The 23,853-nt window shown below is 39.8% G+C and overlaps 1 protein-coding gene and 1 pseudogene across 1 annotated transcript in view; both read left to right on the forward strand.

Annotated features, from left to right (window-relative positions):
- ULK4 (unc-51 like kinase 4) overlaps positions 1-23,853 on the forward strand; it is a 1,503,227-nt gene that overhangs the window by 579,716 nt on the left and 899,658 nt on the right. The window contains exon 19 of the mRNA XM_053714343.1: positions 23,143-23,226. Within this exon, the coding sequence (XP_053570318.1) occupies positions 23,143-23,226 (84 nt within the window). The remainder of the gene's footprint in view (positions 1-23,142; positions 23,227-23,853) is intronic.
- On the forward strand, positions 22,499-22,753 carry LOC128660475 (protein kish-A-like; annotated as a pseudogene).

Here is a 23,853-nt window from a genome sequence, read left to right on the forward strand (position 1 = left end):
CACCCTTAAAAAATCCTAACACTAACCCCCGAAGATCCACTTACAGTTTTGAAGAGCCGACATCCATCGTCAACAAAGCCGGGAAAAGTCTTCATCCAAGCGGCAAGAAGTCCTCAACGAAGTCGGCAGAAGTGGTCCTCCAGACGGGCAGAGTTTTCACCCAGACGGCATCTTCTATCTTCATCCATCCGGCGCGGAGCGGGTCCATCTTCAAGACATCCAGCGGGGCATCCTCTTCAATCAACGGCTTCTTCTACAATGAAGGTTCCTTTAAATTACATCATCCAAGATGGCGTCCCTTAGATTCCGATTGGCTGATAGAATTATATCAGCCAATCGGAATTAAGGTTGAAAAAAATCCTATTGGCTGATGCAATCAGCCAATAGGATTGAGCTTCAATCCTATTGGCGGATCCAATCAGCCAATAGGATTGAGCTTGCATTCTATTGGCTGATTGGAACAGCCAATAGAATGCGACCTCAATCCTATTTTCTGATTGGTTCAGCCAATAGGATTGAAGTTCAATCCTATTGGCTGATTGCATCAGCCAAAAGGTTTTTTTTTTAACCTTAATTCCGATTGGCTGATAGAATTCTATCAGCCAATCGGAATCTAAGGGACACCATCTTGGATGACGTCATTTAAAGGAACCTTCATTCGTCGTTAGTCGTTGGAAAGAAGAGGATGCTCCGCGCCGGATGTCTTGAAGATGGACACGCTCTGTGCCGGATGGATAAAGATAGAAGATGCCGTCTGGATGAAGACTTCTGCCCGTCTGGAGGACCCCTTCTCCCGGCTTGGATGAAGACTTCTCTCGGCTTTGTTGAGGACTTCTTGCTGCTTCGCTGAGGACTTCTCCCGGCTTGGTTGAGGATGGATGTTGGCTCTTCAAAACTGTAAGTGGATCTTCAGGGGTTAGTGTTAGTTTTTTTTAAGGGTTTATTGGGTGGGTTTTATTTTTAGGTTAGGGCTTTGGGCCGCAAAAGAGCTAACTGCCCTTTTAAGGGCAATGCCCATCCAAATGCCCTTTTCAGGGCAATGGGGAGCTTAGGTTTTTTGGTTAGGCTTTTATTTGGGGGGTTTGGTTGTGTGGGGGGTGGGTTTTACTTTTGGGGGGTGTTTGTATTTTTTTTTTTTTTAAAGTAAAAGAGCTGATTTATTTGGGGAAATGCCCCACAAAAGGCCCTTTTAACCCCTTAGTGACCAAAGCACTTTTCCATTTTCTGTCCGTTTGGGACTAAGGCTATTTTTACATTTCTGCGGTGTTTGTGTTTAGCTGAAATTTTCCTCTTCCTCATTTACTGTACCCACACATATTATATACCGTTTTTCTCGCCATTAAATTGACTTTCTAAAAATACCATTATTTTCATCATATCTTATCATTTACTATAAAAATTTTTTTATAAAATATGAGGAAAAATGGAAAAAAAAACACACTTTTTCTAACTTTGAACCCCAAAATCTGTTACATATCTACAACCACCAAAAAACACCCATGCTAAATAGTTTCTAAATTTTGTCCTGAGTTTAGAAATACCAAATGTTAACATGTTCTTTGCTTTTTTTGTAACTTATAGGGCCATAAATACAAGTAGCACTTTGCTATTTTCAAACCATTTTTTTTCAAAATTAGCGCTAGTTACATTGGGACACTGATATCTTTCAGGAATCCCTGAATATCCATTGACATGTATATATTTTTTTTTAGAAGACATCCCAAAGTATTGATCTAGGCCCATTTTGGTATATTTCATGCCACCATTTCACCGCCAAATGCGATCAAATACAAAAAATCGTTCACTTTTTCACAAATTTGTTCACAAACTTTCAGTTTCTCACTGAAATTATTTACAAACTGCTTGTGCAATTATGGCATAAATGGTTGTAAATTCTTCTCTGGGATCCCCTTTGTTCAGAAATATTAGACATATATGGCTTTGGCATTGCTTTTTGGTAATTAGAGGGCCGCTAAATGCCACTGCGCACCACACGTGTATTATGCCCAGCAGTGAAGGGGTTAATTAGGGAGCATGTAGGGAGCTTCTAGGGTTAATTTTAGCTTTAGTGTAGTAGACAACCCCAAGTATTGATCTAGGCCCATTTTGGTATATTTCATGCCACCATTTCACCACCAAATGCGATCAAATTAAAAAAAACTTTAAATTTTTCACAATTTTAGGTTTCTCACTGAAATCATTTACAAACAGCTTGTGCAATTATGGCACAAATGGTTGTAAATGCTTCTCTGGGATCCCCTTTGTTCAGAAATAGCAGACATATATGACTTTGGCGTTGCTTTTTGGTAATTAGAATGCTGCTAAATGGCGCTGCGCATCACACGTGTATTATGGCTAGCAGTGAAGGGGTTAATTAGGTAGCTTGTAGGGAGCTTGCAGGGTTAATTTTAGCTTTAGTGTAAAGATCAGCCTCCCACCTGAAACATCAGACCCCCTGATCCCTCCCAAACATCTCTCTTCCCTCCCCTACCCCACAAATGTCCCCGCCATCTTAAGTACTGGCAGAAACTGTGCCAGTACTAAAATAAAAGGAAAATTTGGGCTTTTTTGTTCATTTTTTTTTTGCATATTTACATATGCTTCTGTGTAGGATCCCCCTTAGCCCCCAACCTCACTGATCCCCCACCAAACAGCTCTCTAACCCTCCCCCTCTGACTTAATGTGCGCCATCTTGGGTACTGGCAGCTGTCTGCCAGTACCCATTTTAGTGAATAATATGCTTTTTTTTTATTAAAAAATGTCCCTTTTCTGTAGTGTAGCTTCCCCCCCCCCCAATACCAACCCCCCACCCCTTCCAGATCCCTTAGATGCTTTTGAAAAAATAAGTGTATTTAATTTTATTTGACATTTTACTTTTAACTTTTTTTCTGTAGTGTAGCGGTTCCCACCCGCTCCCGCCCCGTGCACGCGCCCGCCCGCCCGCCACCCCCCGTGCACGCGCGCCCGCACCCCGAAGGCTCCGCCCCCGATCCCGCCCCCCTCCACCTTCCAGATCTCACCGATGGCCGCCCACCCGCCTCCCAAGTCGGCTCCCACCCACCAACGATACCGGCCATCGATGTCCGGTGCAGAGAGGGCCACAGAGTGGCTCTCTCTGCATCGGATGTCCAGAAAGTGTTATTGCAGGATGCCTCGATGTCGAGGCATCACTGCAATAACCGGAAAGCAGCTGGAAGCGAGCAGGATCTCTTCCAGCTGCTTTCCAGACTGAGGACGTGCAGGGTACGTCCTTGGTCGTTAACTGACATCCTTTAGAGGACGTACCCTGCACGTCCTCAGTCGTTAAGGGGTTAAGGGCTATTTGTAGTTTAGTTTAGGCTAGGTTTTTTATTTTTTATTTTGGGGGGCTTTTTTTATTTTGATAAGCCTATTATATTAGGTGTAATTAGTCTAAATATCTTGTAATTTGTTTTTTATTTTGTGTAATTTAGTATTTGTTTTGTTATTTAGGTATTTGTATTTAATTTAGGTAATTGTATTTAATTTAGGTAATTTATTTAATTGTAGTATAAGGTTAGGTGTTAGTGTAAGGCAGGTTAGGTTTTATTTTACAGGTAAATTTGTATTTATTTTAGCTAGGTAGTTATTAAATAGTTAATAACTATTTAGTAACTATTCTACCTAGTTAAAATAAATACAAACTTGCCTGTGAAATAAAAATAAACCCTAAGTTTGATACAATGTAACTATTAGTTATATTGTAGCTAGCTTAGGGTTTTATTTTATAGGTAAGTAACTTTAGAATAGTGGTGCCGATGTTAGGGGCAGCAGATTAGGGGTTAATAAATGTAGCTAGGTGGCAGCGATGATAGGGACGGCAGATTAGGGGATTTATAATATTTAACTAATGTTTGTGATGCAGGAGTCCGGCGGTTTAGGGGTTTATATGTTTATTATAGTGGCGGCGATGTCCGGAGCAGCAGATTAGGGGTTAATAATTTTATTTTAGTTTTTGCGATGCGGGAGGGCCTCGGTTTAGGGGTTAATAGGTAGTTTATGGATGTTAGTGTACTTTTTAGCATTTTAGTTATGAGTTTTATGCTACAGCTTTGTAGTGTAAAACTCATATCTACTGACTTTAGAATGTGTTACGAATTTTGACGGTATAGGGTGTACCGCTAACTTTTTGGCCTCTCAGGAAAAGCTTGTAATATCCGCGATATGGAAGTCCCATTGAAAAAAGACGCAATTTGCTTAAGTTGATTTGCGGTAAGGCCAAAAAAGTGTGCGGTGCCCCTAAACCTGCAAAACCAGCGGTAGTGAAAAAGCAGCGTTATAACCTGATAACGCTGCTTTTTCACTATAACGCAAAACTCTAATCTAGCCGTAAGTTTCTTGACTTCATACTCCCATTTGTTAGGTATGTTGGACTGTTTAATACTTATCTACCTACATCTATTTGTACTGCCTGTGCTTTCTCCAAAACTTTGTTAATCTCTATCCACTATTCCTGACAGCAATTGTGGTGTCTAGATTGTTTGTAGAGCAACTTCTGTAGGGTATTTCTACGCTTCCCCAAAGCATCTGGTCTTCTTATAAAAAAAGTACAATGTATTGGAAACAAAACTGAAAACAACTAGATAACTGTATAAAACAACAATATGGAATATTCAGAAAATCCTGCAATATTCTTTTCTTGTGGGTTTATTTTTTTAGGAATATGTTGTTGAAGTGTTTGTTTCTCTTCATAATTAGGGGTTGTGCTGCATATAGTTCTATATTTGGCCTTGTGCTTTCTGAACGTGTAAGTGAATTGCAATTTAAAGGAACACTTAATGCAGTAGAATTACATCATTAACAAGTGCATAATAAAAAGACAATTATTTAAAAAGACAATTGAATAGCACTTACTCTGAATTTCAAATAAGCAGTAGATTTTTTTCTGACAAATTTATTTTTTCTACCATTTTCCGGCCCCCTGTATCATGTGACAGTCATCAGCCAATTACAGACTAGTATACGTATATACAGTATGATATTGTTCCCCAGAAAGTGTGAATATAAAAAGAGTGTGCAACATTTGATAATGGAAGTAAATTGGAAAGTGTCTTAAAACTGCATGATCTCTCTGAATGATAAAAAATTATTTTGACTTCAGTGTCCCTTTAAGATGGTAGTACTGCAGCAGAACTTTTTCTGGTAATTATTCATGTTGATTTGTCATCCTGAATCCAGGGGTAAATGACCGAGAGGTTATTTATAATGGTTCTTAGGCTTCTGTGTCCCCCTCTATTTGTAATTCTGAACTTACTATGGCCTAGATTTGGAGTTTGGCGGTAAAAGGGCTGTTAACGCTCTGCGGGCTTTTTTCTGGCCGCACCATAAATTTAACTCTGGTATCGAGAGTTCAAACAAATGCTGCGTTAGGCTCCAAAAAAGGAGCGTAGAGCATTTTTACCGCAAATGCAACTCTCGATACCAGCGGTGCTTACGGACGCGGCCAGCCTCAAAAACGTGCTCGTGCACGATTCCCCCATAGGAAACAATGGGACTGTTTGAGCTGAAAAAAAACCTAACACCTGCAAAAAAGCTGCGTTCAGCTCCTAACGCAGCCCCATTGTTTCCTATGGGGAAACACTTCCTACGTCTGCACCTAACACTCTAACATGTACCCCGAGTCTAAACACCCCTAACCTTACACTTATTAACCCCTAATCTGCTGCCCCCGCTATCGCTGACCCCTGCATATTATTTTTAACCCCTAATCTGCCGCTCCGTAAACCGCCGCAACCTACGTTATCCCTATGTACCCCTAATCTGCTGCCCTAACATCGCCGACCCCTATATTATATTTATTAACCCCTAATCTGCCCCCCTCAACGTCGCCGACACCTGCCTACACTTATTAACCCCTAATCTGCCGAGCGGACCTGAGCGCTACTATAATAAAGTTATTAACCCCTAATCCGCCTCACTAACCCTATCATAAATAGTATTAACCCCTAATCTGCCCTCCCTAACATCGCCGACACCTACCTTCAATTATTAACCCCTAATCTTCCGAGCGGAGCTCACCGCTATTCTAATAAATGTATTAACCCCTAACGCTAAGTCTAACCCTAACACTAACACCCCCCTAACTTAAATATAATTTACATCTAACGAAATTAATTAACTCTTATTAAATAAATTATTCCTATTTAAAGCTAAATACTTACCTGTAAAATAAATCCTAATATAGCTACAATATAAATTATAATTACATTGTAGCTATTTTAGGATTAATATTTATTTTACAGGCAACTTTGTAATTATTTTAACTAGGTACAATAGCTATTAAATAGTTAAGAACTATTTAATAGCTACCTAGTTAAAATAATAACAAATTTACCTGTAAAATAAATCCTAACCTAAGATATAATTAAACCTAACACTACCCTATCAATAAAATAATTAAATAAACTACCTACAATTACCTACAATTAACCTAACACTACACTATCAATAAATTAATTAAACACAATTGCTACAAATAAATACAATTAAATAAACTAGCTAAAGTACAAAAAATAAAAAAGAACTAAGTTACAAAAAATAAAAAAATATTTACAAACATAAGAAAAATATTACAACAATTTTAAACTAATTACACCTACTCTAAGCCCCCTAATAAAATAACAAAGCCCCCCAAAATAAAAAATTCCCTACCCTATTCTAAATTAAAAAAGTTACAAGCTCTTTTACCTTACCAGCCCTGAACAGGGCCCTTTGCGGGGCATGCCCCAAGAATTTCAGCTCTTTTGCCTGTAAAAGAATAAATACAATACCCCCCCGCCAACATTACAACCCACCACCCACATACCCCTAATCTAACCCAAACCCCCCTTAAATAAACCTAACACTAAGCCCCTGAAGATCTTCCTACCTTGTCTTCACCATACCAGGTTCACCGATCCGTCCTGGCTCCAACATCTTCATCCAACCCAAGCGGGGGTTGGCGATCCATCATCCGGTGCTGAAGAGGTCCAGAAGAGGCTCCAAAGTCTTCCTCCTATCCGGCAAGAAGAGGATATCCGGACCGGCAAACATCTTCTCCAAGCGGCATCTTCGATCTTCTTCCATCCGGTGCGGAGCGGGTCCATCTTGAAGCAGGCGACGCGGATCCATCCTCTTCTTCCGTTGTCTCCCGACTAATGACGGTTCCTTTAAGGGACGTCATCCAAGATGGCGTCCCTCGAATTCCGATTGGCTGATAGGATTCTATCAGCCAATCGGAATTAAGGTAGGAATTTTCTGATTGGCTGATGGAATCAGCCAATCAGAATCAAGTTCAATCCGATTGGCTGATCCAATCAGCCAATCAGATTGAGCTCGCATTCTATTGGCTGTTCCGATCAGCCAATAGAATGCGAGCTCAATCTGATTGGCTGATTGGATCAGCCAATCGGATTGAACTTGATTCTGATTGGCTGATTCCATCAGCCAATCAGAAAATTCCTACCTTAATTCCGATTGGCTGATAGAATCCTATCAGCCAATCGGAATTCGAGGGACGCCATCTTGGATGACGTCCCTTAAAGGAACCGTCATTAGTCGGGAGACAACGGAAGAAGAGGATGGATCCGCGTCGCCTGCTTCAAGATGGACCCGCTCCGCACCGGATGGAAGAAGATCGAAGATGCCGCTTGGAGAAGATGTTTGCCGGTCCGGATGTCCTCTTCTTGCCGGATAGGAGGAAGACTTTGGAGCCTCTTCTGGACCTCTTCAGCACCGGATGATGGATCGCCAACCCCCGCTTGGGTTGGATGAAGATGTTGGAGCCAGGACGGATCGGTGAACCTGGTATGGTGAAGACAAGGTAGGAAGATCTTCAGGGGCTTAGTGTTAGGTTTATTTAAGGGGGGTTTGGGTTAGATTAGGGGTATGTGGGTGGTGGGTTGTAATGTTGGGGGGGGGTATTGTATTTATTCTTTTACAGGCAAAAGAGCTGAAATTCTTGGGGCATGCCCCGCAAAGGGCCCTGTTCAGGGCTGGTAAGGTAAAAGAGCTTGTAACTTTTTTAATTTAGAATAGGGTAGGGAATTTTTTATTTTGGGGGGCTTTGTTATTTTATTAGGGGGCTTAGAGTAGGTGTAATTAGTTTAAAATTGTTGTAATATTTTTCTTATGTTTGTAAATATTTTTTTATTTTTTGTAACTTAGTTCTTTTTTATTTTTTGTACTTTAGCTAGTTTATTTAATTGTATTTTTTTTTAGCAATTGTGTTTAATTAATTTATTGAGAGTGTAGTGTTAGGTTAATTGTAGGTAATTGTAGGTAGTTTATTTAATTATTTTATTGATAGGGTAGTGTTAGGTTTAATTATATCTTAGGTTAGGATTTATTTTACAGGTAAATTTGTTATTATTTTAACTAGGTAGCTATTAAATAGTTCTTAACTATTTAATAGCTATTGTACCTAGTTAAAATAAATACCAAGTTGCCTGTAAAATAAATATTAATCCTAAAATAGCTATAATATAATTATAATTTATATTGTAGCTATATTAGGATTTATTTTACAGGTAAGTATTTAGCTTTAAATAGGAATCATTTATTTAATAAGAGTTAATTAATTTCGTTAGATGTAAATTATATTTAAGTTAGGGGGGTGTTAGTGTTAGGGTTAGACTTAGCTTTAGGGGTTAATCCATTTATTATAGTAGCGGTGAGCTCCGGTCGTCAGATTAGGGGTTAATAATTGAAGGTAGGTGTCGGCGATGTTAGGGAGGGCAGATTAGGGGTTAATACTATTTATGATAGGGTTAGTGAGGCGGGTTAGGGGTTAATAACTTTATTATAGTAGCGCTCAGGTCCGCTCGGCAGATTAGGGGTTAATAAGTGTAGGCAGGTGTCGGCGACGTTGAGGGGGGCAGATTAGGGGTTAATAAATATAATATAGGGGTCGGCGGTGTTAGGGGTAGCAGATTAGGGGTACATAGGGATAACGTAGGTGGCGGCGCTTTGCGGTCGGAAGATTAGGGGTTAATTATTTTAAGTAGCTGGCGGCGACGTTGTGGGGGGCAGGTTAGGGGGTTAATAAATGTAATACAGGGGTCGGCGGGGTTAGGGGCAGCAGATTAGGGGTACATAAGTATAACGTAGGTGGCGGTCGGCAGATTAGGGGTTAAAAATTTTAATTGAGTGGCGGCGATGTGGGGGGACCTCGGTTTAGGGGTACATAGGTAGTTTATGGGTGTTAGTGTACTTTAGGGTACAGTAGTTAAGAGCTTTATGAACCGGCGTTAGCCAGAAAGCTCTTAACTCCTGCTATTTTCAGTCGGCTGGAATTTTGTCGTTAGAGCTCTAACGCTCACTTCAGAAACGACTCTAAATACCGGCGTTAGAAAGATCCCATTGAAAAGATAGGATACGCAAATGGCGTAGGGGGATCTGCGGTATGGAAAAGTCGCGGATGAAAAGTGAGCGTTAGACCCTTTAATCACTGACTCCAAATACCAGCGGGCGGCCAAAACCAGCGTTAGGAGCCTCTAACGCTGGTTTTGACGGCTACCGCCGAACTCCAAATCTAGGCCATTGTATTTTAATGCACAGTTAAAACTTCCTTGCAGAAATGACTGCCTGCATATGTTAATCGTTCTTTCGCAGCTAGGTATTCTGGCTTTGTGCCATGTAGCTACTATACACAGTGCAGGTGGCCCTCGTTTTACAACGGTTCAATTTACACCGTTTCAGAATAACACCCTTTTTTCTGTCATGTCACTGCTATTGAAAAGCATTGAGAAACAGAGCATTTATTAAAATAGCCAGTAGGTGGAGCTGTCCGCTTGTGTTGCAGCAAAGCCAAGCAAGCTAAAATTTTTCAGTTTAACCAGACCTGAGCTATTGAGCAGATTTCAAAGAAACAAGATCTTCCTGTCTATAACTCAGTCCAGATTGGAATGCATAGAAATAACTGTTTGCAGAAAAATGCAAGTAAAGTCTGTGTTGTGTGATTATTTTATTAGGTTTATAATGCTGTTTAGCAAATGTTTTTGTTCATTTAACTTAGTTTAATTATATATTGTGTGTTGTGTGATTATTTTATTAGGTTTATAATGCTGTCTAGCATTTAAAGTCTTCATTTCAAAGCTTTTAAAATAATGTATTAGGTGTTACTTATGACAATTTTGAGAGGGTCCTGGAACCTATCTCCCTCACTTCCCATTGACTTACATTATAAACTGGTTTTCAATTTACGTTTTCGATTTACAACCATTCCTTCTGGAACCTAACCCCGGCGTAAACTGAGGGCTATCTGTATAGGCATGGGTCTATAATAATATTCTTTCACTATTTTGATGTCCAGGTAAAAAAGTGCAGATTTAGGCTTGTTCTAGTCCTTCAGATCCCCAAGGCAAATCTTCTACCTCTGCAAAAAGTTATTCTCCCTATATAAGGCAGTCTTCTGCTTCACTTTTGTTTAAAAGAAAATATTATGAGTGATATTTTTCAGTTAGGGATGATTGCTTAAAGGGACAGTCTACACCAAAATTGTTATTGTTTAAAAAGATATATAACGCCTTTACTACCCATTCCCCAGCTTTGCACAACAACATTGTTATATTAATATAGTTTATAACATTTAAACCTCTAAATGTCTGTCTGTTTCTAAGTCTCTGAAGACAGCCTCTTATCATATGCTTTTTATAGATAATGAATAAAAAGTCATGTGATCAGGGGGCTATCAGAAGAGGCTTAATTACAAGGTAATCACAAAGATAAAAGTATAATAATATAGCCATACTGGCTGTGCAAAACTGGAGTAGAGAGTCTCTTTAATACTTTTCTTTTGGAGCTTGATGTAAGCTAAATTATGAAATCTGAATGCCATGGCAAAACCTTTTAATGTGTCTCCTAAGGGAAAAGGGTTTATCCTTATTTTTCTGTTTGTTCTCATTTAATTTTCAAAGATTGGTCTATAGCTGCAACTAACGATTATTTTCATTTTCGATTAATCGGCCGATTATTTTTTCGATTAATCGACTAATCGGATAAAAAATAAATAAATTATTTTGTTCCTATATTTAAAATAAAATCCACATACTGAGTGTTATAAATATAAACTTCAGACTAAAACTTTACATTAGCACAACTGTTGGTCCAATTTTTTAAGCAGCAAAACAAATTTATATAATTAAGCAAAACAAAACCACAAAGAGGTAGAAGTAGAAAGAGTTAGATTATCGCTGTTTATAACATTTTGTTATTCACTCTTTCAGAAACTTTGCATTGAAATACAAAAATGTCAACATGTCCACATTCTCCTGGCTGAGGCTGGCTCTCTTTTTGCAGCTATTGTGCCTGCAGCAAAGAAGAGGCGCTCATATGGTGTTGAGGTGCCTGAGATGCATAAGTAGAGTTTTGCCAATTTCAACAAGGTGGGATATTTATCTTTGTTAGCTCTCCACCAATGCAAGGGGCCTCTCAACAAAGTAAGCCTGGACTTCATTTTTAACATAAAAATATCTTGAATATCTATATTCAGTTGTAAATAACAATCTATAAGGTTAGGGGAAAAAGTATCTAGTCCCCTCTTTAAATAACATATATACTTATAGAGGTTGAATTTTGTACATATTACAATTTATTAAAAATAGGAAGACAAAAAAAATGCAAAAGGGCTAAAGACAATATATTAGTAAAAGGATACAGCCTTACACATTTATCTATAGAGTACATATAATTAGCAATAGCAAGCGATCCGCTAAAAATTATGCTAACAGTTAATAGTGACATAAATTCATAAAACAAATGCCATCAATCTAGGGCTAGGTGTAAATAACAAGCTCGGCACTATATCATGCAAAGCATAGTCCCAAGTCACCTGATTTTATATAAAAAATCCAAATGATGACTCCTATTTTATTTCTGGGTTGCACATAAGACAGGAGTAGTTGTAAACCTAAAAAGAAACTTATAGTGTCCTACAAAAGTGAAAACTAAAATGTCTGTAGACGTCCTTTAGGCTAAAGTCATAACCATAAAACACAATACCATGTGCAGGAGCTCATTGGAGTGAAGCAGCTGGTGTTGTGCACAGAACAACTAATTGCAAACCAACTAATCGATTATGAGATTCGTTGACAACTATTTTCATAATCGATTATGCCGATTAGTTTTTGCAGCTCTAACCTGGTCAAAGATTTTCTCTCTCTTCCATTTTTAATATATTTTATCCCTTTTTTTTGCTCTGATATGCAGATCTGGGAAGATGTTCCTAAGGATGATGCTTCAGTTTACAGATTATTCTAATATCCTATAGATAAACAGACTCACTTTGCTCTTACACAATTTGTGAATTGAGCTTCTGATTGGCTTTATAGATTGGCAACACTGTTATAAATGTGTTTCTCAAAGCAGTACTGAGCAGATTTTTTATAGGCTTGCTTTTGTTAAAGAGACATGAAACCCAAAATGTTTCTTTCATTATTCAGATAGAGAATACAATTGCATGTTTTCCCTAAATTACTTATATAATTAAAATTGCTTTATTCTCATTCTTTGTTGGAGAGATACCTAGGTAGGCAACGTGCACATAACTGTGACAGGAAATAGTGCTTCTACCTAGTGCTCTTGCTAAAGTATTACATTGTTGAAAAACTGCTGCCATATAGTTCTGCAGAGAACTGCACACTCCTAAGCTTACATCATTGCTTTTCAACAAAGATTTAACTGATTTTTCATTCTCTTTAGTGGTCAAATTGTGTCTCTTTTTAAATTTCAGATTAGGGTCATCTGCCAACACTATAATCTCATTCTCTACTTTTTGTATAAAAATACTCTTTTGATATAAGGATAACTTTTGGCACTGCAGTTAAATTGTAATATAACTTTGATACATTATTATATTTTAATCAATTCAAGTAACTGTGTTTTATAAATGTAACTTTTTCCGTATGGAGATCAGCTTTGTGAAGGTTTGTCAAAACTACTGAGATACAACGTAATTACAGAGGTAAAAAGTATATTAATATAAATATATTACGAGTTTTGCGTTATGAGTGAAAAAGCAGCGTTATGGCTCTTTTTCACTACTGCTGGTATTACGAGTCTTGCAGGTATATCTGTACCGCACCCTTTTTTGCCGTAACGCAACGTAACTACCGCAGCTTTCAAAAAGTCCTTTTTCTCCAACATAGGTGTGTCCGGTCCACGGCGTCATCCTTACTTGTGGGATATTCTCTTCCCCAACAGGAAATGGCAAAGAGCCCAGCAAAGCTGGTCACATGATCCCTCCTAGGCTCCGCCTACCCCAGTCATTCTCTTTGCCGTTGTACAGGCAACATCTCCACGGAGATGGCTTAGAGTTTTTTAGTGTTTAACTGTAGTTTTTCATTATTCAATCAAGAGTTTGTTATTTTCAAATAGTGCTGGTACGTACTATTTACTCAGAAACAGAAAAGAGATGAAGAATTCTGTTTGTATGAGGAAAATGATTTTAGCAACCGTAACTAAAATCCATGGCTGTTCCACACAGGACTGTTGAGAGCATTAACTTCAGTTGGGGGAACAGTTTGCAGTCTTTGCTGCTTGAGGTATGACACATTCTAACAAGACGATGTAATGCTGGAAGCTGTCATTTTCCCTATGGGATCCGGTAAGCCATGTTTATTACGATTGTAAATAAGGGCTTCACAAGGGCTTATTTAGACTGTAGACATTTTTTGGGCTAAATCGATTGAATTAACACTTATTTAGCCTTGAGGAATCATTTATTCTGGGTATTTTGATATAATAATATCGGCAGGCACTGTTTTAGACACCTTATTCTTTAGGGGCTTTCCCAAAGCATAGGCAGAGTCTCATTTTCGCGCCGGTGTTGCGCACTTGTTTTTGAGAGGCATGGCATGCAGTCGCATGTGAGAGGAGCTCTGATACTTACAAAAGACTTCTGAAGGCATCATTTGGTATCGTATTCCCCTTGGGTTTGGTTGGGTCTCAGCAAAGCAGATACCAGGGACTGTAAAGGGGTTAAAGCTTAAAACGGCTCCGGTTCCGTTATTTTAAGGGTTAAAGCTTCCAAATTTGGTGTGCAATATTTTCAAGGCTTTAAGACACTGTGGTGAAAGTTTGGTGAATTTTGAACAATTCCTTCATGTTTTTTCGCAATTGCAGTAATAAAGTGTGTTCAGTTTAAAATTTAAAGTGACAGTAACGGTTTTATTTCAAAACGTTTTTTGTACTTTCTTATCAAGTTTATGCCTGTTTAACATGTCTGAACTACCAGATAGACTGTGTTCTGAATGTGGGGAAGCCAGAATTCCTATTCATTTAAATAAATGTGATTTATGTGATAATGACAATGATGCCCAAGATGATTCCTCAAGTGAGGGGAGTAAGCATGGTACTGCATCATTCCCTCCTTCGTCTACACGAGTCTTGCCCACTCAGGAGGCCCCTAGTACATCTAGCGCGCCAATACTCCTTACTATGCAACAATTAACGGCTGTAATGGATAATTCTGTCAAAAACATTTTAGCCAAAATGAACCCTGTTCAGCGTAAGCGTGGATGCTCTGTTTTAGTTACTGAAGAGCATGACGACGCTGATATTAATATCTCTGAAGGGCCCCTAACCCAATCTGAGGGGGCCAGGGAGGTTTTGTCTGAGGGAGAAATGACTGATTTAGGGAATATTTCTCAGCAGGCTGAATCTGATGTGATTACTTTTAAATTTAAATTGGAACATCTCCGCATTTTGCTTAAGGAGGTATTATCCACTCTGGATGATTGTGAAAATTTGGTCATCCCAGAGAAACTATGTAAAATGGACAAGTTCCTAGAGGTGCCGGGGCTCCCAGAAGCTTTTCCTATACCCAAGCGGGTGGCGGACATTGTTAATAAAGAATGGGAAAGGCCCGGTATTCCTTTCGTCCCTCCCCCCATATTTAAAAAATTGTTTCCTATGGTCGACCCCAGAAAGGACTTATGGCAGTCAGTCCCCAAGGTCGAGGGAGCGGTTTCTACTTTAAACAAACGCACCACTATTCCCATAGAAGATAGTTGTGCTTTCAAAGATCCTATGGATAAAAAATTAGAAGGTTTGCTTAAAAAGATGTTTGTTCAGCAGGGTTACCTTCTACAACCCATTTCATGCATTGTCCCTGTCACTACAGCCGCATATTTCTGGTTTGATGAACTGATTAAGGTGCTCGATAGTGACTCGCCTCCTTATGAGGAGATTATGGACAGAGTCAATGCTCTCAAATTGGCTAATTCTTTCACTCTAGACGCCTCTTTGCAATTGGCTAAGTTAGCGGCTAAGAATTCTGGGTTTGCTATTGTGGCGCGCAGAGCGCTTTGGTTGAAATCTTGGTCGGCTGATGCGTCTTCCAAGAACAAGCTACTAAACATTCCTTTCAAGGGGACAAACGCTGTTTGGTCCTGACTTGAAAGAGATTATCTCTGATATCACTGGGGGTAAGGGCCATGCCCTTCCTCAGGATCGACCTTTCAAGGCAAAAAATAGACCTAATTTTCGTCCCTTTCGTAAAAACGGACCAGCCCAAGGTGCTACGTCCTCTAAGCAAGAAGGTAATACTCCTCAGGCCAAGCCAGCTTGGAGACCAATGCAAGGCTGGAACAAGGGAAAGCAGGCAAAGAAACCTGCCACTGCTACCAAGACAGCATGAAATATCGGCCCCCGATTCGGGACCGGATCTGGTGGGGGGCAGACTCTCTCTCTTCGCTCAGGCTTGGGCAAGAGATGTTCTGGATCCTTGGGCGCTAGAAATAGTCTCCCAGGGTTATCTTCTGGAATTCAAGGGACTTCCCCCAAGGGGAAGGTTCCACAGGTCTCAGTTGTCTTCAGACCACATAAAAAGACAGGCGTTCTTACTTTGCGTAGAAGACCTGTTAAAAATGGGAGTGATTCATCCTGTTCCATTGAGAGAACAAGGGATGGGGTTCTACTCCAATCTGTTCATAGTTCCCAAAAAAGAGGGAACATTCAGACCAATCCTAGATCTCAAGATCTTAAACAAATTTCTCAAGGTCCCATCTTTCAAGATGGAAACCATTCGAACTATCCTTCCTTCCATCCAGGAAGGTCAATTCATGACCACGGTGGATTTAAAGGATGCGTATCTACATATTCCTATCCACAAGGAACATCATCGGTTCCTAAGGTTTGCTTTCCTGGACAAACATTACCAGTTCGTGGCGCTTCCTTTCGGATTAGCCACTGCTCCAAGGATTTTCACAAAGGTACTAGGGTCCCTTCTAGCTGTGCTAAGACCAAGGGGCATTGCAGTAGTACCTTACCTGGACGACATTCTGATTCAAGCGTCGTCCCTCCCTCGAGCAAAGGCTCACACGGACATCGTCCTGGCCTTTCTCAGATCGCACGGCTGGAAAGTGAACGTGGAAAAGAGTTCTCTATCCCCGTCAACAAGGGTTCCCTTCTTGGGAACAATTATAGACTCCTCAGAAATGAGGATTTTTCTAACAGAGGCCAGAAAGACAAAGCTCCTGGACTCTTGTCGAATACTTCATTCCGTTCCTCTTCCTTCCGTAGCTCAGTGCATGGAAGTGATCGGGTTGATGGTAGCGGCAATGGACATAGTTCCTTTTGCGCGCATTCATCTAAGACCGTTACAACTGTGCATGCTCAGTCAGTGGAATGGGGACTATACAGACTTGTCTCCAAAGATACAAGTAAATCAGAGGACCAGAGACTCACTCCGTTGGTGGCTGTCCCTGGACAACCTGTCACGAGGGATGACATTCCACAGACCAGAGTGGGTCATTGTCACGACCGACGCCAGTCTGATGGGCTGGGGCGCGGTCTGGGGATCCCTGAAAGCTCAGGGTCTTTGGTCTCGGGAAGAATCTCTTCTACCGATAAATATTCTGGAACTGAGAGCGATATTCAATGCTCTCAAGGCTTGGCCTCAGCTAGCGAGGACCAAGTTCATACGGTTTCAATCAGACAACATGACGACTGTTGCGTACATCAACCATCAGGGGGGAACAAGGAGTTCCCTAGCGATGGAAGAAGTGACCAAGATCATTCTATGGGCGGAGTCTCACTCCTGCCACCTGTCTGCTATCCACATCCCGGGAGTGGAAAATGGGGAAGCGGATTTTCTGAGTCGTCAGACATTGCATCCGGGGGAGTGGGAACTCCATCCGGAAATCTTTGCCCAAGTCACTCAACTTTGGGGCATTCCAGACATGGATCTGATGGCCTCTCGTCAGAACTTCAAAGTTCCTTGCTACGGGTCCAGATCCAGGGATCCCAAGGCGGCTCTAGTGGATGCACTAGTAGCACCTTGGACCTTCAAACTAGCTTATGTGTTCCCGCCGTTTCCTCTCATCCCCAGGCTGGTAGCCAGGATCAATCAGGAGAGGGCGTCGGTGATCTTGATAGCTCCTGCGTGGCCACGCAGGACTTGGTATGCAGATCTGGTGAATATGTCATCGGCTCCACCTTGGAAGCTACCTTTGAGACGAGACCTTCTTGTTCAGGGTCCGTTCGAACATCCGATTCTGGTTTCACTCCAGCTGACTGCTTGGAGATTGAACGCTTGATTTTATCGAAGCGAGGTTTCTCAGATTCTGTTATCGATACTCTTGTTCAGGCCAGAAAGCCTGTAACTAGAAAGATTTACCATAAAATTTGGAAAAAATATATCTGTTGGTGTGAATCTAAAGGATTCCCTTGGGACAAGGTTAAGATTCCTAGGATTCTATCCTTCCTTCAAGAAGGATTGGAAAAAGGATTATCGGCAAGTTCCCTGAAGGGACAGATTTCTGCCTTGTCGGTGTTACTTCACAAAAAACTGGCAGCTGTGCCAGATGTTCAAGCCTTTGTTCAGGCTCTGGTTAGAATCAAGCCTGTTTACAAACCTTTGACTCCTCCTTGGAGTCTCAATTTAGTTCTTTCAGTTCTTCAGGGGGTTCCGTTTGAACCCTTACATTCCGTTGATATTAAGTTATTATCTTGGAAAGTTTTGTTTTTAGTTGCAATTTCTTCTGCTAGAAGAGTTTCAGAATTATCTGCTCTGCAGTGTTCTCCTCCTTATCTGGTGTTCCATGCAGATAAGGTGGTTTTACGTACTAAACCTGGTTTTCTTCCAAAAGTTGTTTCTAACAAAAACATTAACCAGGAGATTATCGTACCTTCTCTGTGTCCGAAACCAGTTTCAAAGAAGGAACGCTTGTTGCACAATTTGGATGTTGTTCGCGCTCTAAAATTCTATTTAGATGCTACAAAGGATTTTAGACAAACATCTTCCCTGTTTGTTGTTTATTCAGGTAAAAGGAGAGGTCAAAAAGCAACTTCTACCTCTCTCTCTTTTTGGATTAAAAGCATCATCAGATTGGCTTACGAGACTGCTGGACGGCAGCCTCCCGAAAGAATCACGGCTCATTCCACTAGGGCTGTGGCTTCCACATGGGCCTTCAAGAACGAGGCTTCTGTTGATCAGATATGTAGGGCAGCGACCTGGTCTTCACTGCACACTTTTACCAAATTTTACAAGTTTGATACTTTTGCTTCTTCTGAGGCTATTTTTGGGAGAAAGGTTTTGCAAGCCGTGGTGCCTTCCATTTAGGTGACCTGATTTGCTCCCTCCCTTCATCCGTGTCCTAAAGCTTTGGTATTGGTTCCCACAAGTAAGGATGACGCCGTGGACCGGACACACCTATGTTGGAGAAAACAGAATTTATGTTTACCTTATAATTTTCTTTCTCCACCGGTGTGTCCGGTCCACGGCCCGCCCTGGTTTTTTAATCAGGTCTGATAATTTATTTTCTTTAACTACAGTCACCACGGTACCATATGGTTTCTCCTATGCTATTATTCCTCCTTAACGTCGGTCGAATGACTGGGGTAGGCGGAGCCTAGGAGGGATCATGTGACCAGCTTTGCTGGGCTCTTTGCCATTTCCTGTTGGGGAAGAGAATATCCCACAAGTAAGGATGACGCCGTGGACCGGACACACCGTTGGAGAAAGAAATTTATCAGGTAAACATAAATTCTGTTTTTCAATGGGACTTCCACAGCGCTGGTTTTACGAGTTTTCCTGTCTGGCCAAAAAGTGAGCGGTACAGCCCATACCGTCAAGATCCGTACTGTAAACTGAAAGCCAGTAGTTATGGGTTTTGCGCTACAAAGCTGTAACATAAAACTCATAACTAAAGTGCTACAAAGTACACTAACACCCATAAACTACCTATTAACTCCTAAACCGAGGCCCTCCTGCATCGCAAACACTGAAATAAAATGAATAACCCCTAATCTGCCGCTCCGGTCATCGCCGCCACTATAATTAACATATTAACCCCTAAATTTCCGCACTCCCGCATCGTAAACTCTAGTTAATTATTATTATTAACCCCTAATCTGCTGTCCCTAACATCGATGCAACCCACATTGCCTCTGTCTGTTGGAGTACCTCAAGGCTCTGTTCTAGGCCCTTTACTCTTCTCTGTTTATACTTCCTCACTGAGTAAACTTATCAGTAGCTATGGCTTCAACTATCACCTCTATGCTGATGATACTCAGATCTACCTATCCACCTCTTCTGTCCTTTCCCACATCAGCAACTGCTTATCTGGCATTTCTTCCTGGATGGCCTCTCACCACCTAAAAATCAACATGTCCAAGACTGAGCTTCTTCTAATCCCCCCAACTAATTCTACTCCAGTTTCTAACTTTACTATCACTGTCGATGACACCACTATCTCCCCATCACCCCAAGTCCGCTGCCTAGGAGTTACACTCGACTCCTGTCTGTCCTTCATACCCCACATCCAATCGCTCTCTTCATCCTGTCGCAACCACCTACGCAATATCTCCAAAATTCGTCCTTTTCTGAGTGCTGAAACTACTAAACAGCTAATCCATTCCCTAGTAATTTCCCGGCTTGGCTAGGCTAATCCACCTCTCCTGATGCTCTGTATCTGCCGCACCCCTCTGTGAGTCCCTTCACTGGCTCCCCATTCACAGCAGAATTAAATTCAAAATTCTCACTCTGACCTACAAAGCCCTTACCAATGCAGCCCCCCCATACCTGTCCTCACTCATGAACAAATATACTCCAGCCCGTCCCCTAAGATCCAACAACGATCTACTCCTTGCCTCTTCTACCATCACCTCCTCTCATGCTAGACTACAGGACTTCTCTCGTGCGGCACCAACCATCTGGAACGCATTTCCTCGAGCTGTCAGACTGTCCCCCAACCTCTCCTCCTTTAAACGCTCCCTAAAGACCTTCTTGTTCAGGGAAGCCTATCACCAAATCAGTAACTAATGAATTCCACTTGCATAATAGTTGCCCTCATCTAACTTCACACTAACATCATTCCCACCTTTGCAGTCCCCACCTCCTGTTTCTCACCCTCCTACCCATTTAGATTGTAAGTTCCCATAGGAACAGGGCTCCCAATTCCCCCTGTATTTGTTTGTTGAATTTTGTCTGGTGTCTCATATTGTACTGTCCTTTTATCTTTGTTGCCTATGAACAGCGCTGTGGAATCTGTTGGCGCTTTATAAATAAAGAATAATAATAATATTAACCCCTAATATGCTGCCCCCAAAATCGCCGCCACTATACTAAAGTTATTAACCTCTAAACATCACTCTAAGTCTAAGCCTAACACCCACTAACTATAATATAATTAAAATAAATCTAAATAAAAATTACTATCATTAACTAAATAATTCCTATTTAAAACGATATACTTACCTGTAAAATAAACCCTAAGCTAGCTACAATATAACTAATAGTTACATTGTAGCTATCTTAGGGTTTATTTTTATTTCACAGCTAAGTTTGTATTTATTTTAACTAGGTAGACTAGTTAGTAAATAGTTATTAACTATTTACTAGCTACCTAGCTAAAATAAATACAAATTTACCTGTAAAATAAAACCTAACCTGTCTTACACCTAACCTTACACTACAATTAAATAAATTACATTAATTAAATACAATTAACTAAATTACAAAAATAAATCCACTAAATTACACAAAATAAAAAATAAATGATCAAATATTTAAACTAATTACACCTAATCTAATAGCCCTATCAAAATAAAAAAGCCCCCCAAAATAAAAAAACCTAGCCTAAATTAAACTGCCAATAGCCCTTAAAATGGCCTTTTGTGGGACATTGCCCCAAATAAATCAGCTCTTTTACCTGTAAAAAAATAATACAAGCAACCCCTCAACAGTAAAACCCACCACCCAAACAACCAAACCCCCCCAACAGTAAAACCCACCACCCACACAACCAAACCCCCCAAATAAAATCCTATCTAAAAAAACCTAAGCTCCCCATTTCCATGAAAAGGGCATTTAGCTCTTTTTCAGCCCAAACCCTAAGCTAAAAATAAAACCCACCCAATAAACCCTTAAATAAACCTAACACTAACCCCCGAAGATCCACTTACACTTGTATTATTTTTTTACAGGTATAAGAGCATATTTCTTTGGGGCAATGCCCCGCAAAGGGCCCTTTTAAGGGCTTTTGGCAGTTTAGTTTAGGCTAGGTTTTTTTTTATTTTGGGGGGGCTTTTTTATTTTGATAGGGCTATCAGATTAGCTGTAATTAGTCTAAATATTTAATTGTTTCTTTTTTATTTTGTGTAATTTAGTGTTTTTTTTTTTTTTTGTAATTTAGTTAATTGTATTTAATTCATGTAATTTATTTAATTGTAGTGTAAGGTTAGGTGTTAGTGTAAGACAGGTTAGGTTTTATTTTACAGGTAAATTTGTATTTATTTTAACTAGGTAGTTAGTAAATAGTTAATAACTATTTAGTAACTATTCTACCTAGTTAAAATAAATACAAACTTAGCTGTGAAATAAAAATAAAACCTAAGATAGCTACAATGTAACTATTAGTTATATTGTAGCTATCTTAGGGTTTATTTTATAGGTAAGTATTTAGTTTTAAATAGGAATTATTTAGTTAATGATAGTAATTTTTATTTAGATTTATTTTAATTATATTAAAGTTACTGGGTGTTAGGGTTAGACTTAGGGTTAGGTTTAGGGGTGAATAACTTTAGTACAGTGGCGGTGACGTTGGGGACGGCAGATTAGGGGTTAATAAGCGTAGGTAGGTAGCAACGACATTGGGGGCGGCAGATTAGGGGTTAATAAGTGTAATGTAGGTGGCGGCGATGTTAGGGGTGGCAGATTAAGGGTTAATAAGTGTAGGTAGGTTGCGGCGACATTGGGGCAGCAGATTAGGGGTTAATAAGTGTAGGTAGGTTGGTATGGAGCTCAACGCTGACATGTTGCCTGCTAACGCCGGGTTTTTGCAAACCTGTAATAGCAGCGCTATAGGGAGGTGAGTGGTGACAATAACTTGCAAGTTAGCACTGAGCCGCTCATAATGCGAAACTCGTAATCTGGCCGAGTATTAGTTATACAAAACTGGGGAATGGGTGGGCAATATAGTTATGCCAATCGGTGCTGGCGGAGGTGACGTCACTACCAGGCGCGCGTAGGGAAGTGTGATGTGGCTGTGAAGATATTACTATGCCTGCCATCTTTAATTTTCAGAGTTTAACGGTTATTCTTCTGCTAATATGCACATGTGCTTACATCAGAGCACTGTTTCCAAATCTACTGGACAAAAATAAAAATTGCAATACTTGGCAAATTTTGGAAGTGTGCACGGATTGGTGAACAAAAAAGTTGATATGTTGCTGTATGCTGTGTGGTGATGGCCTTTAGCATTCTATTCATGCAATAGCCTAATAAGTATCTAGTGATGATTTTTCTGTTTTTTAATCAGAAAAGCTTTTCGGTCATCATGCAAAATGTATGTAAAGAAACAAAAATGTATGGCTTTGCGCACTGAATAGTCAAGATCCTGAAACAAATTACACGAAAGGTGATTTGTTAAAGTGTTAAACATGTGAATGATCTGGAAAATAAACTTATTTAAAAAACGTTAAAAAACATCAACTAGGGAATGGGTAATAAAGGGATTATCTATATTTTTAAACAATAACAATTCTGGAGTAGACTGTCCCTTTTAGTAAAATACTGTAGCGTGATATATGACAGTGATTTACCTTTATTAGATATGTGTTTGATATCATTTTTAATTAATGACTTATGTATAGAAATGATTTAACTTTTTTATATAGGTTAATTACTGATCCACTTTATTACAGGATGAAAGAAAAGAAGAATCCATAGAATGCTGGACCGTTCCCTCAGCTGCTTACAGTATTCTAATGAGGTGTCTTTGGAAAAGGGTAAAATTTCTTTATTTTCTTCTCTAGAAACTTCCCCTCTAATAACCCCTCAAGCATTATGTGAGAACTGTAGCCGGCAGCAGTACAGCATCTTGTCAACTATAACTAGAATTTAAATAGTTGTCACAAAACCGTGGCCCAGCTAGGGACATAAGTAAATAATCCTTAGCATTCATTTATTGTCAGTTAATAAGAAATAGAAACATTGGGACTAAATGTTTTGCTAAATAGCACTGGTTCAGATGAATATTATTCCTTTGTTGATCAGATTGGTGCTGAACAAGCCACAACCATGTAAAATCCAATTGATTTTTTTAAGACATAAAATGAATTTGAAGATTATTAATACTTGTTTTATGACAAACTGCCCCTTCGAGACCTTCCAAACTACAGGAGAACAGAAAGTTCAATGAAGCTGTTTTATTTTTTACTACTCACAATTTCATGTGTTGTCATAAAAGTTTTATTAATTAGGATTAAAAAAAAAATTCAAAAATAATTGTCCCCATGACCCAACCTCAATTAAGGAATATAACTTGCACTGACCCTATAAATTGTTGGCACCAACAGTTTTTAAAAGCCCTTTTGACAGTCTTGCTCTGCTGACAGCAAAGCCCAAGGCAAAAA

This window comes from Bombina bombina, chromosome 5, assembly GCF_027579735.1.
Source record: "Bombina bombina isolate aBomBom1 chromosome 5, aBomBom1.pri, whole genome shotgun sequence".
Classification (NCBI taxonomy): domain Eukaryota; kingdom Metazoa; phylum Chordata; class Amphibia; order Anura; family Bombinatoridae; genus Bombina; species Bombina bombina.